Consider the following 20847-nt stretch of genomic DNA (forward strand, 5'->3'; position numbering starts at 1 on the left):
GATTGCCCTACAGTTAAGGCACACCAACTAGGATACAAACCAAGATAGGATATGCTGCTCAAAAGCCTCACCTGCAAAATTCTCATTATCAGCATCACCATGATTACTAACCACACAGTACTGGACACCTTAAGCATGCTGAGTACTGTACTGTGCTCCTATTGGAGGCCAAGTACCGAACAGTATGCTTGGGGCCCCCCCCAAAAAAAACAACCTTCCCTTGACCCCATGACTCCTTCCAGTTTTCACCCCATATCCCTCCTACCCTTCCTCTCCAAACTCCTTGAGCAAGTTGTCTGCACCTGCTGTCTCAAACTCCTCTCCTCTAATTCTCTCCTTGACCCCCTCCAATCTGGCTTCTGTCCCCTTCACTCCATAGAAACTGCCCTCTCAAAGGTCACCAATTATCTCCTTTCTTGCCAAATCCAACAGCCTCTACTCCATCCTAATCCTCCTCAAACTCTCAGCTGCCTTCAACACTGTGGACCACCCCCTTCTCCTGGAAACATTATCCAACCTCGGCTTCACTGACACCATCCTCTCCTGGTTCTTCTATCACTCTGACTGCTCATTCTCAGTATCTTTCACAGGCTTCTCCTCACCCCCCTAAGTGTGGGTGTCCCTCAAGGTTCAGTTCTGGGTCTCCTGTTCTCCAACTACACCCACTCCCTCACAGAACTTATTCACTCACATGGTTTCAGCTACCACATCTATGCAAATGATCCCCAAATCTACATCTATAGCATTACTTCTCTCTCTCTGCAGTCTTGCATTTCCTCCTGACTTCAAGACATCTCTACTTAGGTGTCCTGCTGTCACCTTAAATGTAGCATATCAAAAACAGAACTCCTCCTCTTCCTACCCAAAATCTGTCCTTCCCCTGCCTTTACCCACCACTGTAGACGGCACCACCATCCTTTCTGTCTCACAAGCCTGTAACCTTGACAATATCCTTGACTCTGCTCTCTCATTCAACCCACATATTTAATCTATCACTAAATCCTGTTAACCTTCACAACATCACTAAAATCAGTCCTTTCCTCTCCATCCAAACTACTTCTGCATCAATCCAATCACTTACCCTATTCCACCTTGATTACTCGATCAGACTCCTGGCCGACCTCCCTGCCTCCAGTCTCTCTCTACACAGTCTATACTTCACTTTGTTGTCCGGATCATTTTTCTACAAAAACATTCAGTCCACATTTCCCCACTCCTCAAGAACCTCCACTGGTTGCCCACTCACCTCCACATCAAACAGAAACTCCTTACCATTGACTTTAAAGCACTCAATCACCTTGCCCGCTCCTACTTCACCTCCCTCCTCCTACAACACAGCCCATATACTTCACTCCTCTAACGTTAGCCATCTCACTCTACCTTGACCTCATTTACTTCACTGCTGACCTCTCACCCAAGTCACACACAATGCTTGTACCACAAGGGGATAACAGTCTAAGTAGGAGGGAGAACAGTATCCCCATTTTACAGTTGAGGAAACAGGCATGGAGAAGTTAAGCAACTTGCCCAAGGTCACCCAGCAAGCAATTGGCAGAGCCGGAATTAGAACCCAAGTCCTTCTGACTCCCAGGCCTATGTTCTCTCCACTAGGCCATGCTGCTTCTGCTGCCGTTCTAAAACACTGCAGTAAAAGCTCCTCCCCATTGCTCCATGAGCCCAAAGAAAGGAAGCAAAACCAGGCCCTCCATTCTGTCCACATTTGTTCTCAAAAGACCATAATTATCATCAGCCACTGAGCTCTGGCAGCTACAGGGCACGGGTGGAGGATTAGTACCATCAGGGCAAATTGGGTTCTGGCACCTCCTCCCAAGCACTTAGTACAGAGTACAGTGCTCAGTGAATAACACTGATCCACTGGAAAGTCATCTAGTGCTGTCAAGGTGTGCACTCTCTGTCGTCATATACAGGAAGCAGCATGGCTCAGTGGAAAGAGCACGGGCTTGAGAGTCAGAGGACATAGGTTCTAATTCCAGCTCTGCCACTTGTCTTCTGTGTGACCTTGGGCAAGCCGGTTAACTTCTCTGTGCCTCAGTTACCTCATCTGTAGAACTGGGGATTAAGACTGTGAGCTCCATGTGGGACAATGTGATTACCTTCTATCTACCCCAGTGCTTAGAACAGTGCTCGGCATATAGTAAGCACTTAGCAAATACCATAATTATTATATCCGACAAAGAGTTACTATCCCCACCTTCAAAGCCTTATTGAAGGCACATCGCCTCCAAGAGGCCTTCTCAGACAAAGCTCTCCTTTCCTCTTCTCTCTCTCCCTTCTGCATCACCCAGTTGCTCCTTTTATTCATCCTCCATCTGTGCCCCACAGCACTTCATTCATTCAATTGTATTTACTGCGCGCTTACTGTGTGCAGAGCACTGTATTAAGTGCTTAGAAAGTATAATTTGGCAACAAATAGAGACAATTCCTGTCCAACAACAGGATCAAAGTCTAAATGGGGGAGACAGACAACAAAACAAGTAGTTCACTTCTCTGTGCCTCAGTTACCCCATCTATAAAATGAGGACTGGAACACTTATGTACACACTTGATTTATATTAATGTCTGTCTCCCCACTCCTAGACTGTAAGCTCATTGTGGGCAGGGAAGGTGTCTGTTATGGTGTAATAATAATAACAATGTTGATATTTGTTAAGCACTTACTATGTGCGGAGCACTGTTCTAAGCGCTGGGATGGAACAGGGTAATCAGGTTATCCCACGTGAGGCTCACAGTTATTCCCCATTTTACAGATGAGGTAACTGAGGCACAGAGAAGGGAAGTGACTTGCCCACAGTCACACAGCTGACAAGTGGCCAGGTAGGGATTCAAACCCATGACGTCTGACTCCCAAGCCTGTGCTCTTTCCACTGAGCCATGCTGCTTCTCCCAAGCGCTTAGTATAGCCCCAAGTGGGACAACCTGATTACCCTGTATCTACCCCAGCGCTTAGAACAGTGCTCGGCACATAGTAAACGCTTAACAAATACCAACATTATTATTATTACAGTGCTCTGCACTCAGTAAGCGCTCAATAACTACGATGGACTGAATACAGCTGGCGTGGCAGGGCCAAAAGACAACAGCAGGGGGCGCTGCTGGCCGCAGCCTGGGAAGCGCGCTGGCGATGTTTGGAAATAAACAGGAGCTTGTTGACTGTGGTCCGGTGAAGTTCCGAGCAGGGGCGTGGGGAGCTAGGGCCTGCCAGAGTTATCTCGTCCATCCCATCTCTCCTCTCACTGAGGCCAGAATCAGCATTCACTTTTCCCCTTCCTGCGGAATCTCCAGTACGGGGGAAAAGAGCCAGAGCCGATAGCTGTTCCAATCAGATCCAAATCCTGAGCCTGGCTGTCCCCCAGCCTTTCCCACCCCGCTCCATTCACACCCAACCCTCGCTTAACTCCAACCTGTTCTCTGTTCTCCAACACTTTCTAACCTCTGAATCTATTGCCTCCTCTCTTCTTTCTGTAAAGACCTAATAAAGCCCCTCCTCTCCGACAAAATCTTCCCGGTGGGGCTCCTCTTAACTCCAATTCCAGCCTCTGCTCCAGCTGCCCCCAATAATCTTGGGAATGTGCTATATTCCCTTTGTTCACCCTGACCTTGTGCTTTATGATTAATTTTTTGACTCTGTGTGGATGAGTGGGTGTGTTATGTCTCCCCATCACACTGTCAACCCCCAAAGAGCAATGACCATGCCTTCTCCCTCTGATCCTCTGTCCCTGGACTTTGAATGACTCTAGAAGTAACTGCTTTAGGTCCTGCCCCACGCTATGGGGAGGCCATCTGGGAGGGAAGTGGGGATGGAACCCAGGTATCCTTGGTCCCAGGCCCCTGCCCACTGAGTTTTGGAATTGCAGGTTCTAGAAGAGCTACTAGGCCCGACCCACTCCAGATAGGAGAAGCAGCATGGCTCAGTGGAAAGAGTCTGGGCTTGGGAGTCAGAGGTCATGGTTTCAAATCCCAGCTCTGCCACTTGTCAGCTGTGTGACTGTGGGCAAGTCACTTCACTTCTCTGGGCCTCAGTTACCTCATCTGTAAAATGGGGATTAACTGTGAGCCTCACGTGGGACAACCTGATTACCCTGTATCTACCCCAGAGCTTAGAACAGTGTTCTGCGCATAGTAAGCACTTAAATTCCAACATTATTATTATTATTATTATACCCCCAGCAGCGAATGTGAAGGGGGAGAGGTGAACAGAGAGGGAACTAACGTTGGGGGCAGAGAGATGGAATAAGCACCACATGGGGGTGTAGAGGAGGCAAAGGTGCACCCTCACTCCCTGAAACTGGAAACTAAGATGGCAAAGTAATAGAGAGAGGGAGAGAGAGTGAAAGAGTGAGAGAGAGAGAGACTGGAGGAGAAACTGCAATCTGACACCTTTAACAGGAAAACTCTATCTGATCCTCTCTCTGCTATCCACAGGAAATTACAGTAATCCAGTCTGCGGACATTCACTGGGGATTGGAAGCCAGTGAAGAGGGAATAGTGCTGGCAGCAGAGACTTTCTCTGTTGGGAAGGGAAGGTTTAAGGTTATCTTGTTCATACCCTGCCTTATGGCAGACTTCATTTTTTAATGATATTTGTAAGCACTTACTATGTGTGCAACACTGTATTGAGTAGGGGTTGGTACAAAGAAATCAGGTTAGACACAGTCCCTGCCCCACATGGGGCTCACAGTCTAAGAACAAGGGAGAGCAGGAGAAGCAAGGCACAGAAAAGTGAAATGGCTTACCCAAGGTCACACAGAAAGCAGTTGATAGAGCCAGCATTACAACCCATGTCCTCTTACTCCCAGGCCTTTTGTCTTTCCATTAGGCAATACTGCTTTTCACTAGATCATGCTGCTTCTAATTTACGTCATTGAGGCCAGCTGAGACTCCCCATGTGGAAGACACCCTCCCCAACCTCAGTAGCTTTTCCAGGGCCTAAAAGTGCTCCCAGTCAAAAAATCATTCTTGCAGTCTAACCTCAATCTCTCCTGCTGCCATCATAGCCTGTCTGCTTTTGCCTTGCCACCAGAAGAGTTGGAGTCACATCAGGCCCTCCTCTGTTGTGGTCCTGTTTCCCTCTCCAAGTGGCACCCCCACCCAAAAGTCCCATAAAGGAGCATTCCAGAGGGGTGCCCCAGCAAGGTCACCCCCAAACCGAGCAGGTCCCTCCCCTTCTGGCCCTCCAAGCTGGTCCAGCCCTCCAAACACCAGCACTTCACCAGCGACAACCTGCTTCTGCTGATGGGTGTAGTGGGTGGAACAGGCACAGTGAGCATGCAGGCTTCCATTTTACAGATGGAGAAATGAGGGGCTAGGGGTTGGGGTGAGGGAGGAGCTGGGGGAGCCCTGCTCTATGGAGAGGCCCAGATAGGACCGGCATCAGGCTCCCCACCTCACCCAGCTGGAGAGTTGAGCTTCTCGGGGAGGGAGATTGGCTTCCAGGAAAGGAGAGGTGGGGCGTGCAGGGAAGGAGGGGGTGTGGTGGGGGTGGCCCCTCTCTCCCTGCCTTGTGGCAGCTGGCCTGGTGGGAGTCTGAGCACTGTTTATGGCTCCTCGTGGGCCGGGCAGTAGGTAAATCCAGGTGTCTCCTGCCGGGGCTGGAGAGGGAAGTCTGGGATTTATCACGGCTCTGCCCTGCACTTGGCTATTTGTTCAAGAGCTGGGGAGCCAGGGCCCAAGGCACCACTGAGAAGGCTTTTCTCAACACCTCTGATCCAGGGGGCCGAGGCAGGGGCTGGGTTGGTGTGTGGGTGGGGGGCCAAGGGAGGATCGACACCCCCCATTTAGCAGGCCCACATATAGAGTTGTCAGCCCAAGGCACAAGAGGGACTGGACATGTAGAACACACATCCCCAGCACTCAGTGTCCTGAAGGTTCTTTGAGCCTTCATCTTCCTCCTCCTCTGGCCAGGGCCAGCTTGGACACCCTCCCAGTGGACAATCTTGGACAGAAGGAGATGCCACAGCCTCTGCCTTAGGTCTTACTTTAAATCCCTACTGCTGCATTTGCCACCCATTGTAGTGTGATCTCCCAAGCACTTAGCACAGTGCTCTGCACATAATAGGCTCTCGATAAATACTATTCAATGATCGATTTCCTCCAGGTGTGCCGTTAATGCACGGGGAAACTGTCAGATCTTTCTCAGACTCATGCCCATCACAGATAAGCCACTCCAATTGCTTGTGTGTTAGGCCCATTGTCAAAGCTCTGCACTCCACACACAGATGACACAAATGCGTACAATACTAACACACACAATGCATGTGTCTGCTCTCAATACACAAACACAGACCAATGCATGTATGCTCTTACAAAAACACATACACACACATTTACATGCAGATATACACACTCATATGCACAAGAACTTTCATTCGTTCATTTGTATTTATTGAGCACTTACTGTGTGCAGAGGACTGTACTAAGTGCTTGGGAAGTTCAATTCGGCAACAGATAGAGACAATCCCTACCCAACAACAGGCTCACAGTCTAGAAGGGAGTGAAGCACACCCACTCATATGCACACATGATGATGATGATGAAGATGGTATTTGTTAAGCACTTACTATGTGCCAAGCACTGTTCTAAGCACTGGGGAAGATACAAGGTTACTAGTTTGTCCCAGGTGGGGTTGACAGTCTTAATCCCCATTTTACAGATGAGGTAACTGAGGCATAGAGAAGTAAAGTGACTTGCCCTAAGTCACACAGCTAACAAGTGGTAGAGCTGGGGTTAGAACCTACAACCTCTGACTCCCAAGCCCGGTCTCTTGCCACTAAAGCCACACTGTTTCTAATATGGCATATGCATATGGCACACATATAGACCCACTCATGCACATGTAGGCACAGTTCCACACCTACACATGCATCCACTCTCCGTGAACATACATACACACACACACCCCCCCCCTCCCCTGCAGTGACTGGCCTCAGTGTACTTGCTGGCTGGTTGGTCCTGCCCTGGCAGTGACCCTACCACAGGCTGGGCAGCACCTGGTGACCATCCCTCGCATCACACAATTGATTTATCTGCAGCCCCTGGGTGGCAGCCAAGCCCCTCAGCTACATGGCCAGGACCAAGGATGGTGCCAGTGTGGGATTGTGCCCAGGTCTGGGCGCTGCTGGGAAAATGTCCTGAAAAAGATCCTACCCTCATCTCTGTCCCTGTCTTCTCTAATAATAATAACTGTGGTATTTGTTAAGCACTTACTTTGTGTCAGGGGTAATACAAAGTAGGTAGGTTGCACACAGTCCCTGTCCCACATGGGACCACAGTCTTAGTCTTAGTCCCTATTTTACAGATGAGGGAACTGAGGTACAGAGAAGTAAAGTGACTTGCCCACAGTCACAAAGCAGGAAAGTGCCAGAGCCGGTATTAGAACACAGTCCTTCTGATTCCCAGGCCTGTGTTCTATTCACTAGGTCACGCTGCTTCTCTATCCTGCCCCATTCAATTAATCAATGATATTTTTTAAACGCTTACTATGTGCAGAGCATCATACTTGGGAGAGCACAATACAAAAGATTTAGCAAAAATGTTCCCTGCCCATAATGAGTTTACAGGCTAGAGATTACATCCTCACCCCTGCTCCTGCCCTGTCCCTGTCTCTGCCACCTTCTCTGGAGTCACAGACAAACTCAAGCCACCTGCAAGCATGGGTAGGGGAAGGTTCAGAGACAGAGAACACTCTACTCTCCAAGCATCTCTTGGGTTCAAATTCCTTCACTTCCTAGACTCTGGTTGACTTCTATGCAGTCCCCCTGCAGCCCGATTTCCATCGAGGTGGTGAAGCAGCATAGCCTAGTGGATAGAGAACAGGCCTTGAGGGCAGAGGATATGGCTTCTAATCCCTGCTCCCCTACTTGCCTGCTGTATGACCTTGGGATAGTCACTTCAATTCTCTGTACCTCCATTAACTACTTGGAAAATGGGATTAAATGCCTGTTCTCCTTCCTAACTAGACTGTGAGACCCACATGGGACAGGGACTGTGTCTGACCTGATTATCTTGAACCCTTCCTAGTGCTTAGCACATAGTAAATCCTTAAAAGTGCCATAATTTTTATTATTTTAATCAAACACCACTCCAAAATCCATCTCCTGCAGGAAATTTCATTGAGTAAAACACTTGGGTTGTGAGCCCCACGTGGGACAGGGAATGAGTCTGACCCTTTTTTATTTTATTTTTATGGTATTTGTTAAACACTTACTATATGCCATGCCCTGTACTAAGTGCTGGGGCAGCTACAAGGTAAACAGGTTGGACACAGTCCATGTCCCACAGAGGCTCACAGTCTTAATCCCCATTTTACAGATGAGGTAACTGAGACACGGAGAAGTTGTAATAATAATAATAATACTGTTGGATCTGTTAAGTGCTTACTATGTGCAGAGCACTGTTCTAAGTGCTGGGGTAGATACAGGGTCATCAGGTTGTCCCACGTGAGGTTCACAGTCTTAATCCCCATTTTAGAGATGAGGGAACTGAGGCACAGAGAAGTGAAGTGACTTGCCCACAGTCACACAGCTGACAAGTGGCAGAGATGGGGTTCAAACCCATGACCTCTGACTCCCAAGCCCGTGCTCTTTCTACTGAGCCATGCTGCTTCTCTGTGACTTGCCCAAGGTCATACAGCAGACAAGTGATAGTGACCTGATTAACTTGTATCTACCCCTTAGTACAGTCTTGGCACTTAGTAAGCACTAACAAGTACTGTAGTAATGATTACTATTTTAAGTAACCTAGGCACCTCCATCCTACATAGACCTCCCCAAGTGGCACACTTTGAGGCAGAGCTGGACTACCCCTGAAGAGAGGGAAGGAGCACAGCTCTCCCCTGCCCCACACTCCTCCAGCCATTTTCTGCCATTAGGCTCCATTGGATGAACTGCTTTCCTCCATCTAGGGCCCTGTGTTCCTTAAGCACCTTGGTTCTGTGTTTTGTCTATTCTAACTCCCCTATGGGACTAGAGCCTCTCTGAGGGTGGGGACCATGTTTATCAATCAATCAATAATATTTTATCAGTGCTTGCTGGGTGCAGAGCATTGCACTTGGGAGAGTGCAATACAAGGGAATTAGCAGACATATTTCCTGGGAGAGTACAATATAACAGAGTTGGTAGACACATTCCCTTACCAAAGTGAGCTTACAGTCTAGAGGGATCCCATCTCCCCTGCTGGAATGGGGGCTACCCAAAGGTGAATGTCTATCCCATCTCAATTGCTTCTCAATGCGGCTTAGAGGATAGAGCACGCGCCTGGTAGTCAGAAGGACCTGGGTCTAATCCTGGCTCCACCACTTGTCTGCTGTGTGACCTTGGTCATGTCACTTCACTTTTCTAGGTCTCAGTTATCTCATCTGGAAAATGGGGATTAAGAGTGTGAGCCCCAGGTGGGACAGGGACTATGTTCAACCCATTGTAACTATCCCAGTGCTTAGAAAAGTGCTTGGCACATAGTAAGAGCTTAACTACTATTGTTATTATTATCATTATTATTATTATCATTATCCTATCTCCTCTACCTGAATGGGGGCTCCCTGAGCACAGGAAACAGGTCTGCCCTCCCACAGCACCCTCAGGGGTCTGGGGAATTCAAGCAGCGCTGAGCTGCAATGAGATTCCTAGCATTGCAGAGCCAAACATCCAGTCCAGACCCCCGCCTCCAGGAGGGTGTGAGGCTCTAACATCCAGGACAGATGGCCAACTATTCATTTTTCAAGGGGACAATGATGTTGATGAAGATCAGATTTTCGGGATCGGGGAAGTGAAATGTGATTACGGGAGCCCAGACCTCGCAGCCGGGTGGGTTGATTCGATTTGCCGTTTGGTTTTCTGGAATGTCTCCCGCCCCCCAGCGGGGGCCGGTCCAGCTCCCCGCCTGTCTCAGTCCCAATATCCGGTGGCTCCGGCCGTGGCCTCCCTATCTCCCATCGGCGCGGGTGTAATTGCATTTGAACAGTCGCTTTTAATTACTCGTTCTGTGCTGTTTCCAAATGGCAGGGAATCGGAGAAATGCACTGAAAATGGACCAAGAAGAACAAGCATCTACAACAGAGGAACCACATGATGAATGTTTGCTGGCAGAGTCTGGTCCCGGGCACATCGAAACCCCAGGGCTGGGAAGGAATGGAGCTTTCAAGCGGGGGCAGAGGGGAAGCTGCCAGGACATTCGCAGCCATTGTTTGGCAGAGAGTCAGCCGGCAGTGCCATGTCCTGGGCTCTGATGAGGACTTCTTGACGGGCACAGCATTGCCCGTAGAGGATGCTATCGGCTAGGGTGGGCCAGGAAGGAGGAAGTAGCTACTGCCAGTGGCTGGGTTTTCCATAATTCTGCCCACCTGAAGCAGCATGGCCTAGTGGAAAGAGCTTGGGCCTAGAAGTCAGAGGACCTGGGTTCTAACCCCAGCCTCACCACTTTCTGCTCTGTGACCTTGGGCAACTCATTTCACTTGCCTCTTACCCTATCTGTATAATGGGGCTTAAAATCCTAAACCCTATTAGGGGCAGAGATTGTATTTGACTTGACTGGAGAAGCAGCATGGTATAGTGGATAGGTTCTTGTCTCAGCTCTTGTCTTGTCACTTGTCTGCTGGGTGACCTTGTCACACAGTCATTTCACTTCTCTGCGCCTCAGTTACTTCATCTGTAAAATGGGGATTGAGACTGTCAGTCCCATTTGGGACAGGGACTGTGTCCAACCTGATTTGTTTGTATCCACCCCAGCACTTAGTACAGTGCCTGGCACAAAGTAAGTGCTTAACAAATACCATAATTAGTTAATTAATTAGTACAGTACAATGCCAGACATAGTTAGAGTTTAGCAAATGCTATTTAAAAAAAACCCAAACCCCACTGGCTTAACAAGCTTTTTTCTGCCTGTTGTAGCTAGCACCAAATACAGCTTCCTTCCCTGGCAGAGAAGAGGTATAGTAGGTTCACACCACCTGAGTCAGTTTAAGAGTCAGACCTGTTCCTGGGTTTGTGGAATATTTAGGCTGCCCCTGAGGGGAAGTCTGGAGCAAGCCTCAGGGGATTCCTAGCCAGGCTGTGAGTCAGAGCAACAACGCAACTCTGCCCTTGGCCTGTTTTGTGACCTCAGGAAAATCAATTACCCACTCTGAGCCTTTATTTCTCCCCGTGAACAATAGGGCTGTTTGTCCCTGACCCTCCCTCTCATCCTGGGTTGGAGGCGAATGCCCCGCACTGCTTGACAGACACTGTGGAAGTGGAGTTCACTGCCCATTCTCCTGCCCGAGCTGGATACTGACTGGATAGAGGAGACCAGGCCAGGGAGTCAGAAAGTGATGGTTTCTAACCTCAGCTCTGCCACTTGTCTCCTGTATGGTCTTGAGCAAGTCACTTCACTTCTCTGTGCCACAGTTACCTCATCTATAAAATGGGGATTGTGAGACATTGTGAGACAGGGACTGTGTCCAACCTGATTACTTTATATCTACCCCAGTGCTTAGAACAGTGTTTGGCACATAGTAAGCACTTAACAAATGTAATTATTATTAATAATAATACATAGGTGGGAATTAGACCTAGCGTGTCCCAAGGTTCAGGAATGGGCTCCCCTCGGGGTTTACTGTGAGTAGTTGTAGCCTATGGTTGGGGGTTGGTTTGAACCTGGGTTTCTTTTAGATTGTGAGCCCCATGATGGGCAGTGACCATGTTTAATTCCCACCTATGTGTTTTCTAACAGAGCTTAGTACAGTGCTCTGCACACAGTAAGCACTTAATAAATACTATTGCTACTACCTGGGAGGTGTTGGAGGCCTAACTCCATTTCTCTCTTTGCTTGATCAGGAGCCTGAAAATCCCAGTTACCTTCCCCCCAACTCCACCTCCAACCCCCCTTCCTCCTCACAATCCCATCTTCTTCCTAAATACAGAAGAGGGCCAAGTGAGGGGGTGTCGGGTGACTGATTGAAATCACGACTTTTAATTAAGCTCCCGCTGTCACAGCTCCATTGACAATAATAGAGTTGGGGATGAGGGGCTGGGGGAGGGGTCAAGGGAGGAAAAGAGATTTCCCCCACTGGGCCCCACTTGAGAAAGTGTGGGAATGTATCCACGTGTGTGTATGTGTGTGTGTGAGTGGGAGAGAGAGAGAGAGAGAGAAAGAGAATGTACGTCTGTGTGTGTGAATGTGAAGTGGGCTGGCTAGGTCAGCATTCTGTGTACATTGTGCTGATGTGTCCTGACTTTGGGAAAGATAAGATATGACCATGTGCTCTGTTCTGGGGCTGGGGAACAGCCTCTTGGAAGAACAGTAGGGAAACGGCATTTCCCATCTCCCAGCAGCCCCCCTGGTTTTGGCAGGTTTGAATCAGACCAAATGGACAGGCAGCCTGGGTGCAACTGGGGGTCTTGGGGCCTGAGGAAGCTCCACTGGGTCTCTGAGCCAGGAAATGGAAACAGGGGACTGGGGGCAAGTGAAGGGGAAGACCAAGGAGGAGGAAGGAAAGGCTTTGGCCATGACGGGAGACTCCAAGGTGAGGCCAGGGGCTCCTACAGAGAAGGTCCAGTAGCCAAGGATGCTGCCTGCCACATGACTGCAGCCCCTGGGTGGGTGGAAACGCTGAAGGTAGAACCTCGGGGAGATTTGCATCTGGGGCTGGATTCGATTTTCTGCTTTGTACATCTGGTGCTGCCTGGTTATCTGCAGCAAGCATGTTCAGAATGACTGCTGTTTGTGATTTAACTTGATCTTCAAACACCTTCCCTTTAGCTTGAGCAAAATAGCATTGATCATTTCCTATAAAATGCAGCAAACCTGTGTGTGTCTGGGGTCCTGGGGCCTCTCACCTGTCCATTTGATCCTTTGCCCTTTCCCTGCCCTGGGATTCTGCCTGCTCTTCACATTTCTTCTCAATGCTGAGCCATCAAGAGGCCTGACTTTCTTCCAGTCCCATCCTCAAGCTATCGAGGAGCCCGAGGTCCAGGCTGGAGGGGGATGGGGGGCAGGGGGTCCGGAGGAAAGGAGCAGCAGTAGGGAATTCAAGTTACTGGCAGAGGAGGGTGTGTCCATTGAGATGCAGCGTGGTCTAGTGGCAAGAGCACGGGCTGGAGTCAGAGGATGTGAGTTCTAATTCCGCTTTGCCACTTGTCCGCTGTGTGACCTTGGGCAAGTCATTTCACTTCTCTGTGCCTCAATTACCACATCTGTAAAATGGGGATTAAGACTGTAAGCCCCACATGGGGCAATCTGATTACCTTGTATCTACCCCAGCACTTAGAAGAGTGTTTGGCATGTAGTAAGCACTTAACAAATACCATAATTATTATTATTATGGACTGGACTCTCTGGCAGCTATGGGGTTGTTGATGGCAGAGAAGAGCTAGGACATATGTGGCTTTCACTCATTAGACCCTCCCCTCCTTCACCAATCAGCCCCAAGAAGCAGCACCTAGTGTCAACAAATGACTACAAGATTCAGAAACAAACCCAGGAGCAGGTGACCATTTCTCCCTCCTCTATGGGCACCCAGCTCTTCCTCCTGCCCCCACCCCACCTACTCACCTGAGTCTCCCTTCCTGAGGCAACTCATGGGGGGGATCATGGCACACCAGCCTGGCATTTCCATCCAGCAAGTAGGTGTAGACATTCTCCTGCCAGAGAGGAAGTGACATTAGTGTACGGAGGAAGTGGGCCTCTATCTCACCTCATAGCCCTCTCCAGTTCCCGCATCTCCCTTTGGGAAAGGCTCATCCCAGAGTCACTTCATCCCTGATCAGTACCCCCTCAGCTAGAACAATGGGCCCAAGATTCCTCCACCCAGTGTACAGATAGGACAACTGAGGCCTGAGACTGGCCATTCTAACTAAAGCATAAACAAAGTTGATGCCAGAACTGGACACTTGGATTGGAATATTAGGGCAGCAACTCCAGGAAGCTTTCCCTGATTACTTCCTCCAAATTGGCATCAAAATGAGTAATCTCCTTCTCTTTCGCACCCTCAACTCTCCTGAGATGACTGTATCTGTCTGTCTGTTCAGCTGTCCCTCCAGAACCAGGGCCTCCTCGGAACTGGAATCTTAGAGAAGCAGCATGGCTTAGTGGAAAGAGCACAGGCTTGGTAGTCAGACGATGTGAATTCTAATCCCACCTCAGCCTCTCGTCTGCTGTCTGACCTCGGGCATATCACTTCACTTCTCTGTGCCTCAGTTACCTCATCTGTAAAATGGGGATTAGGACTGTGAGACTCACACAGGACAACCTGATTACCTTGTATCTAACCCAGCACTTAGAACAGTGCTTGGCACCTAGAAAGTGCTTTACAAATACCATTATTATTATTATTATCTACACCCTAACACATCCATGAGGCAACAAACTCACAATCATACAGCCCCCCAGAGGCAGGGTCAGTCGGGCAGCTTGGGATCCAACAGATCTTTTCTGTAGGCACAGGGAATTGCAGGGCTAACCCAGGCTGTTTCAGTCCGGGGTGAGGCGACCCAGTATTAGGGGAGCAGGAGTTGGGCAGAGTGGGGGTTGGGGGCACGTCCCACCCAGACAGGGGCTCTCCCGGATAGCACCCTGATAAATTCCTCCCAGAATCTGCAACAGCAACAGGGGTGTGTGCGTGTGTTTTTTTGGGGGGGTGAAGGGGGTTCCCTCCATCCACCCCTCCCCGTGCCCAGCATCCCCCTCCCCCAACACCCCTTGCCCAGCCCCCACTCGCGAGCCGGAAGGAAGGAATTTCGTTCTGTTCCATATGGAAAGCGGCGATTTGCATTCACGTGGCGCGGGCTATGTCGTCCAGGACAATGGGCCCTAATGAAGCTGCGAGGGCGGACGGCGCCTGGCTCCCTTCTCCTCCCCGTTCCCCCGCTCCCCCACCTCCCCTTCCTCTCTCCTCCGCATCCTTGCCCCCCACCCGAGCTCGGCTCCCTGCCGCCACTGCTGCTGTAGTGGATAGAGCGAGGGCCTGGGGGTCATGGGTTCTAATTCCGCCTCCGCCACTCGTCTGCTATGTGACCTCGGACAAGCCACTTCACTTCTCCGTGCCTCATCTATAAAATAGGGATTAAGACTATGAGCCCCACGTGGGGCAACATGACCACCTTGTACCTACCCCAGCGCTTAGAACAGTGCTTGACACACAGTAAGCACTTTAACAAATACCATCATCATTATTATTATTCATTATTGTCTTTCCTACCGGCAGTTCACCATACCCCGCTCCCTCTCCAGACCAATTTCTGGGCCCCTAACTTCTGCGCCCAGTGAATTTAGGGAGTGGGGATGGAGAGGGCTGGGGTGGGGTACCGTGTCCCAAATTGACCTACAGAGAACAGATGGGGTGTGCCCTCTTTCCTCGCCAACTCTCTTGGTCCCCACCTTCACCCCTGGCGCCCCAGACTGTTCAGGAAGTGACCCCTACGACCTGCCTCAACTCAGTTGCAGTTTAATCCCACTAGTCCATGAGAGGGGCCCATTTGGATGGACCCCAACTCCCTTCTTCCCCCACTCCAACAACCACTCTGGAAGGACTCAGCCTGCTGGCCCACGCCCAGCTCCCATAACTCCTCGAGGTGGGACTTCAAATGGGATGAAGTTGGCAGGGGGGGCGGTGGAGGGGGTTGGGTCCTGCTCCCACCCTCACAGACAGGACTGACTTTAGATTTCATTCCCGTTCTGCCCCACTCCTGTCTCCCAGCCAGCCATGGCCCACACCTTCCCTACCTGGAATGCCCCCACCCACTTCTTACCAAACTAACTCCCTTCCCTCCTTCGGAAGGCTTCTACTGAGAGGCTTTTTAGATTGACTTTGCCCGACTCCCAGCCTCTCCGATCTGAGAATATATTTTCGTTTCCACCGGAACTTCTAGTCTCCATCTCTGAGCCTATGGTCCTTAGATTTCTTCTTCCTCATTGGCCGGTGTCTGAGTCTGAGCCGCTTCCCCTCCACCCCAAGACCAGTCAACATCACCGACCAGGGTCAGCGGGGGGAAGGGAGGACACTGGAGCTAGGCCCTGTGTCTTCCTGGGACATGGTGCCGGGGGAAAGTGGGTGTCTCAGAAGTAGGGGACAGAGAAGGCTCTCACTTCCTCCCGCCTGGACTCCACTCTTTCAGAATCTGTCAGAATCTTTCCAGCAAACAGCCCCAGATCAGATGTGATCCAGCTGCCAGCACCATTAATAATAGTAATAAATAATAATAATGATGGCATTTGTTAAGTGCTTACTATGCGCCAAGCACTGTTCTAAGCTCTGAGGTAGATACAAGGTAATCAGGTTGTCCCATGTGGGGCTCAGTCTTTAACCCCATTTTACCGATGAGGTAACTGAGGCACAGAGCAGTTAAGTAGCTTGCCCAAAGTCATACAGCAGGCAGGTGGCAGAGGTGGGATTAGAACCCACATACTCTGACTCCTAAGCCCGTGCTCTTTCCTCTATGCCATGCTGCTTCCCTGATTCACTTCCACCGAAGCTCTTTCTAAGAGCAATGCTGCCCCAGTAGGGGTGAAGAAGAAGGGGGGCAGGGTGGGGAGTAGTAGGGGTTGGGACCCATATAAATCTTCGCAGGATAGCTTAACTGAGGCCCCTCCTGGCATCTGGGGGAAGGGGGTAGGACTCCTGGGTCCTCATCCCAGCTCCACCCTGACACACTGCGTGACCTTGAGAGAGTCGTTTCCCTCTCTGGGCCTCAGGATCTCCATCCATCACACCCACAGACACTGAGCCCTGATCTCTGGGGAAGGGGGAGGGGAGTTACACTTCGTGTTTGCAGTATTGTTTCACTAAGGATCTGCCTTCAAGAAACCACCCTGACCCAGGCTCCTTGCTTTAACGAGCTTTTTGGGGTATGGCAGGGCAGAGCCGGGTCTCATTCTCTTCTCCTTCGTTATTCCACACAAGGTCTGGCCCAGTGCCCTGCACTCGATGTGCCCTCCTTATTCCTCAAACTTGACTTGCCATGGACCAAGAGTGTTTTGGGGCTGGGGGTCTGAGGCCAGCATGGGGGCTTTCTGGAGGGGAGGAGTGGGCTTACAGAGTGGAAACGTGGTGGCTTCTGACTCCACCAGGGTGCTTCCCTCCCTCTGAAGCTGCTACAGGTCTGGGCTATTTCAGACTCCTTCCCATCTCTGGGGCAGGCCTCTGGGCAGGGGAGGAGGTGGGGGGAGACAGCACTAGAGACCCCTCATGATGAGACGAGGACCCACAGCTGCTACTTACCACTTTGGGGAGCACAGCCGACACAGCATCCTTGATGACGTCCCTCAGGCCGGCGACATCAATGACGGAGCCCAGGGTCAGGAGCGCATCCTGTGAAGGACAGACAGCAAAGCCTCATTAGGGACGGTTGTCTAAAGGGTCCCAAGCACTAGAGGGGAACCTGTCTGCACCTCCTAGTCCCATGCAAACAGGTGCTCAGCACCCCAGGACCCCAACATGGGACTGGTACCCTAGTTAAGTGTTTTTTCCTCAAAACTGTTGACATCCCACGGGGGCAGTGGGTCCCTGAATGGGAACTTTCTGTGGTTCTGAGAAAGGAGCTGTGACTCGGGTCAGAGTGCCCTTCTGCCCCGTGACCAGCCTGAGAGGTCCAATTGGGCAGAGTCAGAGACCCAGGGTCGGAGAGAACACATGGGGAAGAGAGCATGTACTGGGCATATCAGAAACCCAGGACCTAAGGGAGCACACGGGGAGAGAGCGTCTGCCCTGAAGGAAGATGAGAATCTAGGAAAAAATTTAAAGTTGAAATGGAAGGCTTCTCCTATCTCCCCAGCTGGTAGGAGAGAAGGGGAACAAAGCACCTCTGCCCAACCATCCAAAGCAGGACTGGCTCAACATCAAGGAGGTTGTAGGGGTTTTTTAGGGATGGAAATAATAATAATTGTTGTGGTATTTATTAAGCACATACTATGGGCCAACCACTATACTAAGTGAGCATTGGAGTAGATAGGAGATAATCAGTTTGGAAACATTCCTTGTCTCACACGGGGCTCACAGTCCAAGTAGGAAGGAGAACAGGCATCGAAACCTCAGTTTGTAGATGAGAAAACTGAGGCACAGAGAAGTGAAGTGGCTTCCCGATCAGGCAAGTGGAGGAGCCTGTTCTAGAACTGGACTTTCCTGGCTCCCAGGTCTGTGCCCAGCAGACTCCAGTTCTGCTGCCACGGCTGTATCAATCAATCAATCAATCAATCAGTCATAGTCACTGAGTACTGAGTGCAGTGCACTGTATTAAGCGCTTGGGAGAGTACAATACAACAGAGCTGGTAGACAAAATCCCTGCCCACAACGAGCTTACAAGTCTGAGTCTGAAATGAATCTGAACACCAGAACAGTTTTGGTGTCAGTTCATCAGAAAGAGAGCCAGAGTTCCGAGTGGACTTTGATTATGCGGCAGCAAGGCAAAATCATTATTAGAATAGTCCACGTGAAGCTGAAGCATGACTGTAAGAGGGGGACACACGGAGTGGACTACTGGGAGCCTGCTGGGTGCAGAACAACGTATTAGCCAGTTGGGAAAATGCCCTAGAGCACGGGCCCGGGAGCCAGGGAACCTGGGTTCTAATTCTAACTCTTCTCACTAACCCTCCTCTTTGGAGGTGAGGCCTTTGTGAGTCGGAGACAGTACCTGACCTGATGATCTTGTATCTACTGCAGCACTCGGTACAGGGCTCAGCACATAGTAAGCACTTAACAAATACAATAATGATAAAAATAATAAAGTGCTTAACAAATATCACAATTATTAGTATTTGTAGAAGTAAACATTCAACTTTCCCTGCCCTTGAGGATGTTACAAGCCAATGAGGAAGACACAAATCGGTGTATACACCTCAGTTCAAAGGACAGGAACCAGACAAGATAGAATAAACCAGGAACAAATAGGCAAGTGCCCAAAGAAACTGGTCCAAGGTGTCTTTGGCCAGGATCCCAAGGACTTTGCAGGGACGGAGCCCAAGACTCATCAGGCTGACTGGCCGCTGTCAGTGGCAACTGCTGAGGCTACTGGACCAAACCCACCTTACTGTTGCTTTGCCTAAGGACGGGCGACTTGTCCACACCTCCATCCATCCTGCAAGCCCTCAGCGTCCCTTGGCCCCTCTCCCTCCTTCCACCCCCGCTCCTCTACGCTGCTCTAAATGCCCCCAGATAACAGCAAAGCCAGCTGTCCCCAACGTGGACCGGGACACACCTTTAGTGTCAGGGCTGGGGGGTGGGGAAAAGGGACTGAGCAGAGCAGGGAATCGATAAGAAGCTAGCTGCTGGGGGGTTGGGTGGATGCAGGGGCATGGAAGGACCTAGAGAGGACTTATAAACATAGCTGAAATTTTATTTATTTATTCATATTAGTATCTGTCTCCTTCTCTAGCTGTAAGCTCATTGTGGACAGGGAATGCGTCCGTTAATTGCTATATTGTACTCTCCCAAGCACTAAGTACAGTGTTTTACATGTTGTAAGCACTCACTAAATATGACTGAATGAATGAAAGAACAAGAGGATGCAACAGGGCCAGCTCCAGGCTAAACAGGGACCCTAAGCTTTGTCTTCCAACTCGGCAGAGGTAGGGACGGGTCATTCAGAGCCACGGGGCTGGTGGGGGGAAGATTTAGGTCTATTGGCTCGGACTCCGGTGGCCCCCTCCCCTAGCCTGCCCGGATGTATTAACCTGCAAGCGATCCAGACTACATGCTATGGTTTAGCCACAGGACTTCGCCTTCTCTCTCCAGCGGGCTGGCCAATTTTCAAATGGATTATCTACTCAGTGAATAGTCTGTAGGAGCTTCCTAAAAACCGTGCAGTGACGGACAAGTCTCCCCCCGACCTGCTCCCCTACAGTGGCAACCTCAGCCCACATCTCTGACTAGGCCTAGGCCCCCACACCCACTGTCGCCTGTCCATCTGACATCCAACTAATCAACCTATGGTATTTCTTGAGCGTTTAATGTGTGCAGAGCAGTGTACTAAGCGCTTGGGGGAGTACAATACAAGGGAGTTAGTAAATGCGATCCCTGCCCTCTAGGACCCCAGCTGGGGTGCAACCAGCCCTTCCCGTCTGATCACCTGCCTCCCTTTTCCCCTCCATCCATTCAGATAGTCGTAAATGAACAGCCCTTGGGTGGGCAGGGGAGGGGTACAGATTGGATCCCTGGCCCTGGTGCAGGGGGCGGGGGCTGGCCTCAGCAAACTGGCCATTTCCCCCGGCAACCCCTCGGGAAACTCCAGTAGCACACCATTGCTTCAGCAGAAGATTGCGGGCAGGGGGACACTAACTCCAGGGTGGTTTGGGATTATCTGTGGATTTCCATTTCCCAGCACCCTCTCCCCCCGCCACCAACCACGCCCTGGAAAACCGTGAGCCAGCTGAACACATCCAAACCCAATTCCAAACTACTAATTCTCTTCCTCTCTTCAAAACCCTACTTAAAGCTCACCTCCTCCAAGAGGCCTTTCCAGACTGAGCTCCCCTTTCTCCTCTGCTCCCCCTCTACCCCCCCTTCACCTCTCCTCAGCTAAGCCCTCTTTTCCCCCCTTTCCCTCTTCTCTTCCCCCTCTCCCTTCCCCTCCCCTCAGCACTGTACTCATCCGCTCAACGGAATATATTTTCATTACCCTATTTATTTTGTTAATGAGATGTACATCACTTTGATTCTATTTATTGCTATTGTTCTTGTCTATCTGTCTCCCCCGATTAGACTGCAAGCCCGTCAAAGGGCAGGGACTGTCTCTATCCGTTACCGACATAGTAAGCGCTCAATAAATACTACTGAATGAATGAATTCCTCCTGGAGCAGCGCCCTGACCCATGGCCGAGTCCGGCCGGGCCGAGCCCGGGGCCCAGGAGATCCCAACGGTGACTCCC

At 50.4% G+C, this 20847-nt stretch overlaps 1 protein-coding gene across 1 annotated transcript in view; it reads right to left on the reverse strand.

The window, feature by feature from the left end:
- LOC100085552 (cGMP-dependent 3',5'-cyclic phosphodiesterase) overlaps positions 1–20847 on the reverse strand; it is a 139410-nt gene that overhangs the window by 35588 nt on the left and 82975 nt on the right. Inside the window, exons 3-4 of the mRNA XM_029056895.2 lie at positions 17207–17296; positions 13543–13631 (exon numbers count right to left, since the gene is read on the reverse strand). Of these exons, the coding sequence (XP_028912728.1) occupies positions 13543–13631; positions 17207–17296 (179 nt within the window). The remainder of the gene's footprint in view (positions 1–13542; positions 13632–17206; positions 17297–20847) is intronic.

This window comes from Ornithorhynchus anatinus, chromosome 2 (assembly GCF_004115215.2).
Source record: "Ornithorhynchus anatinus isolate Pmale09 chromosome 2, mOrnAna1.pri.v4, whole genome shotgun sequence".
Classification (NCBI taxonomy): Eukaryota; Metazoa; Chordata; class Mammalia; order Monotremata; family Ornithorhynchidae; genus Ornithorhynchus; species Ornithorhynchus anatinus.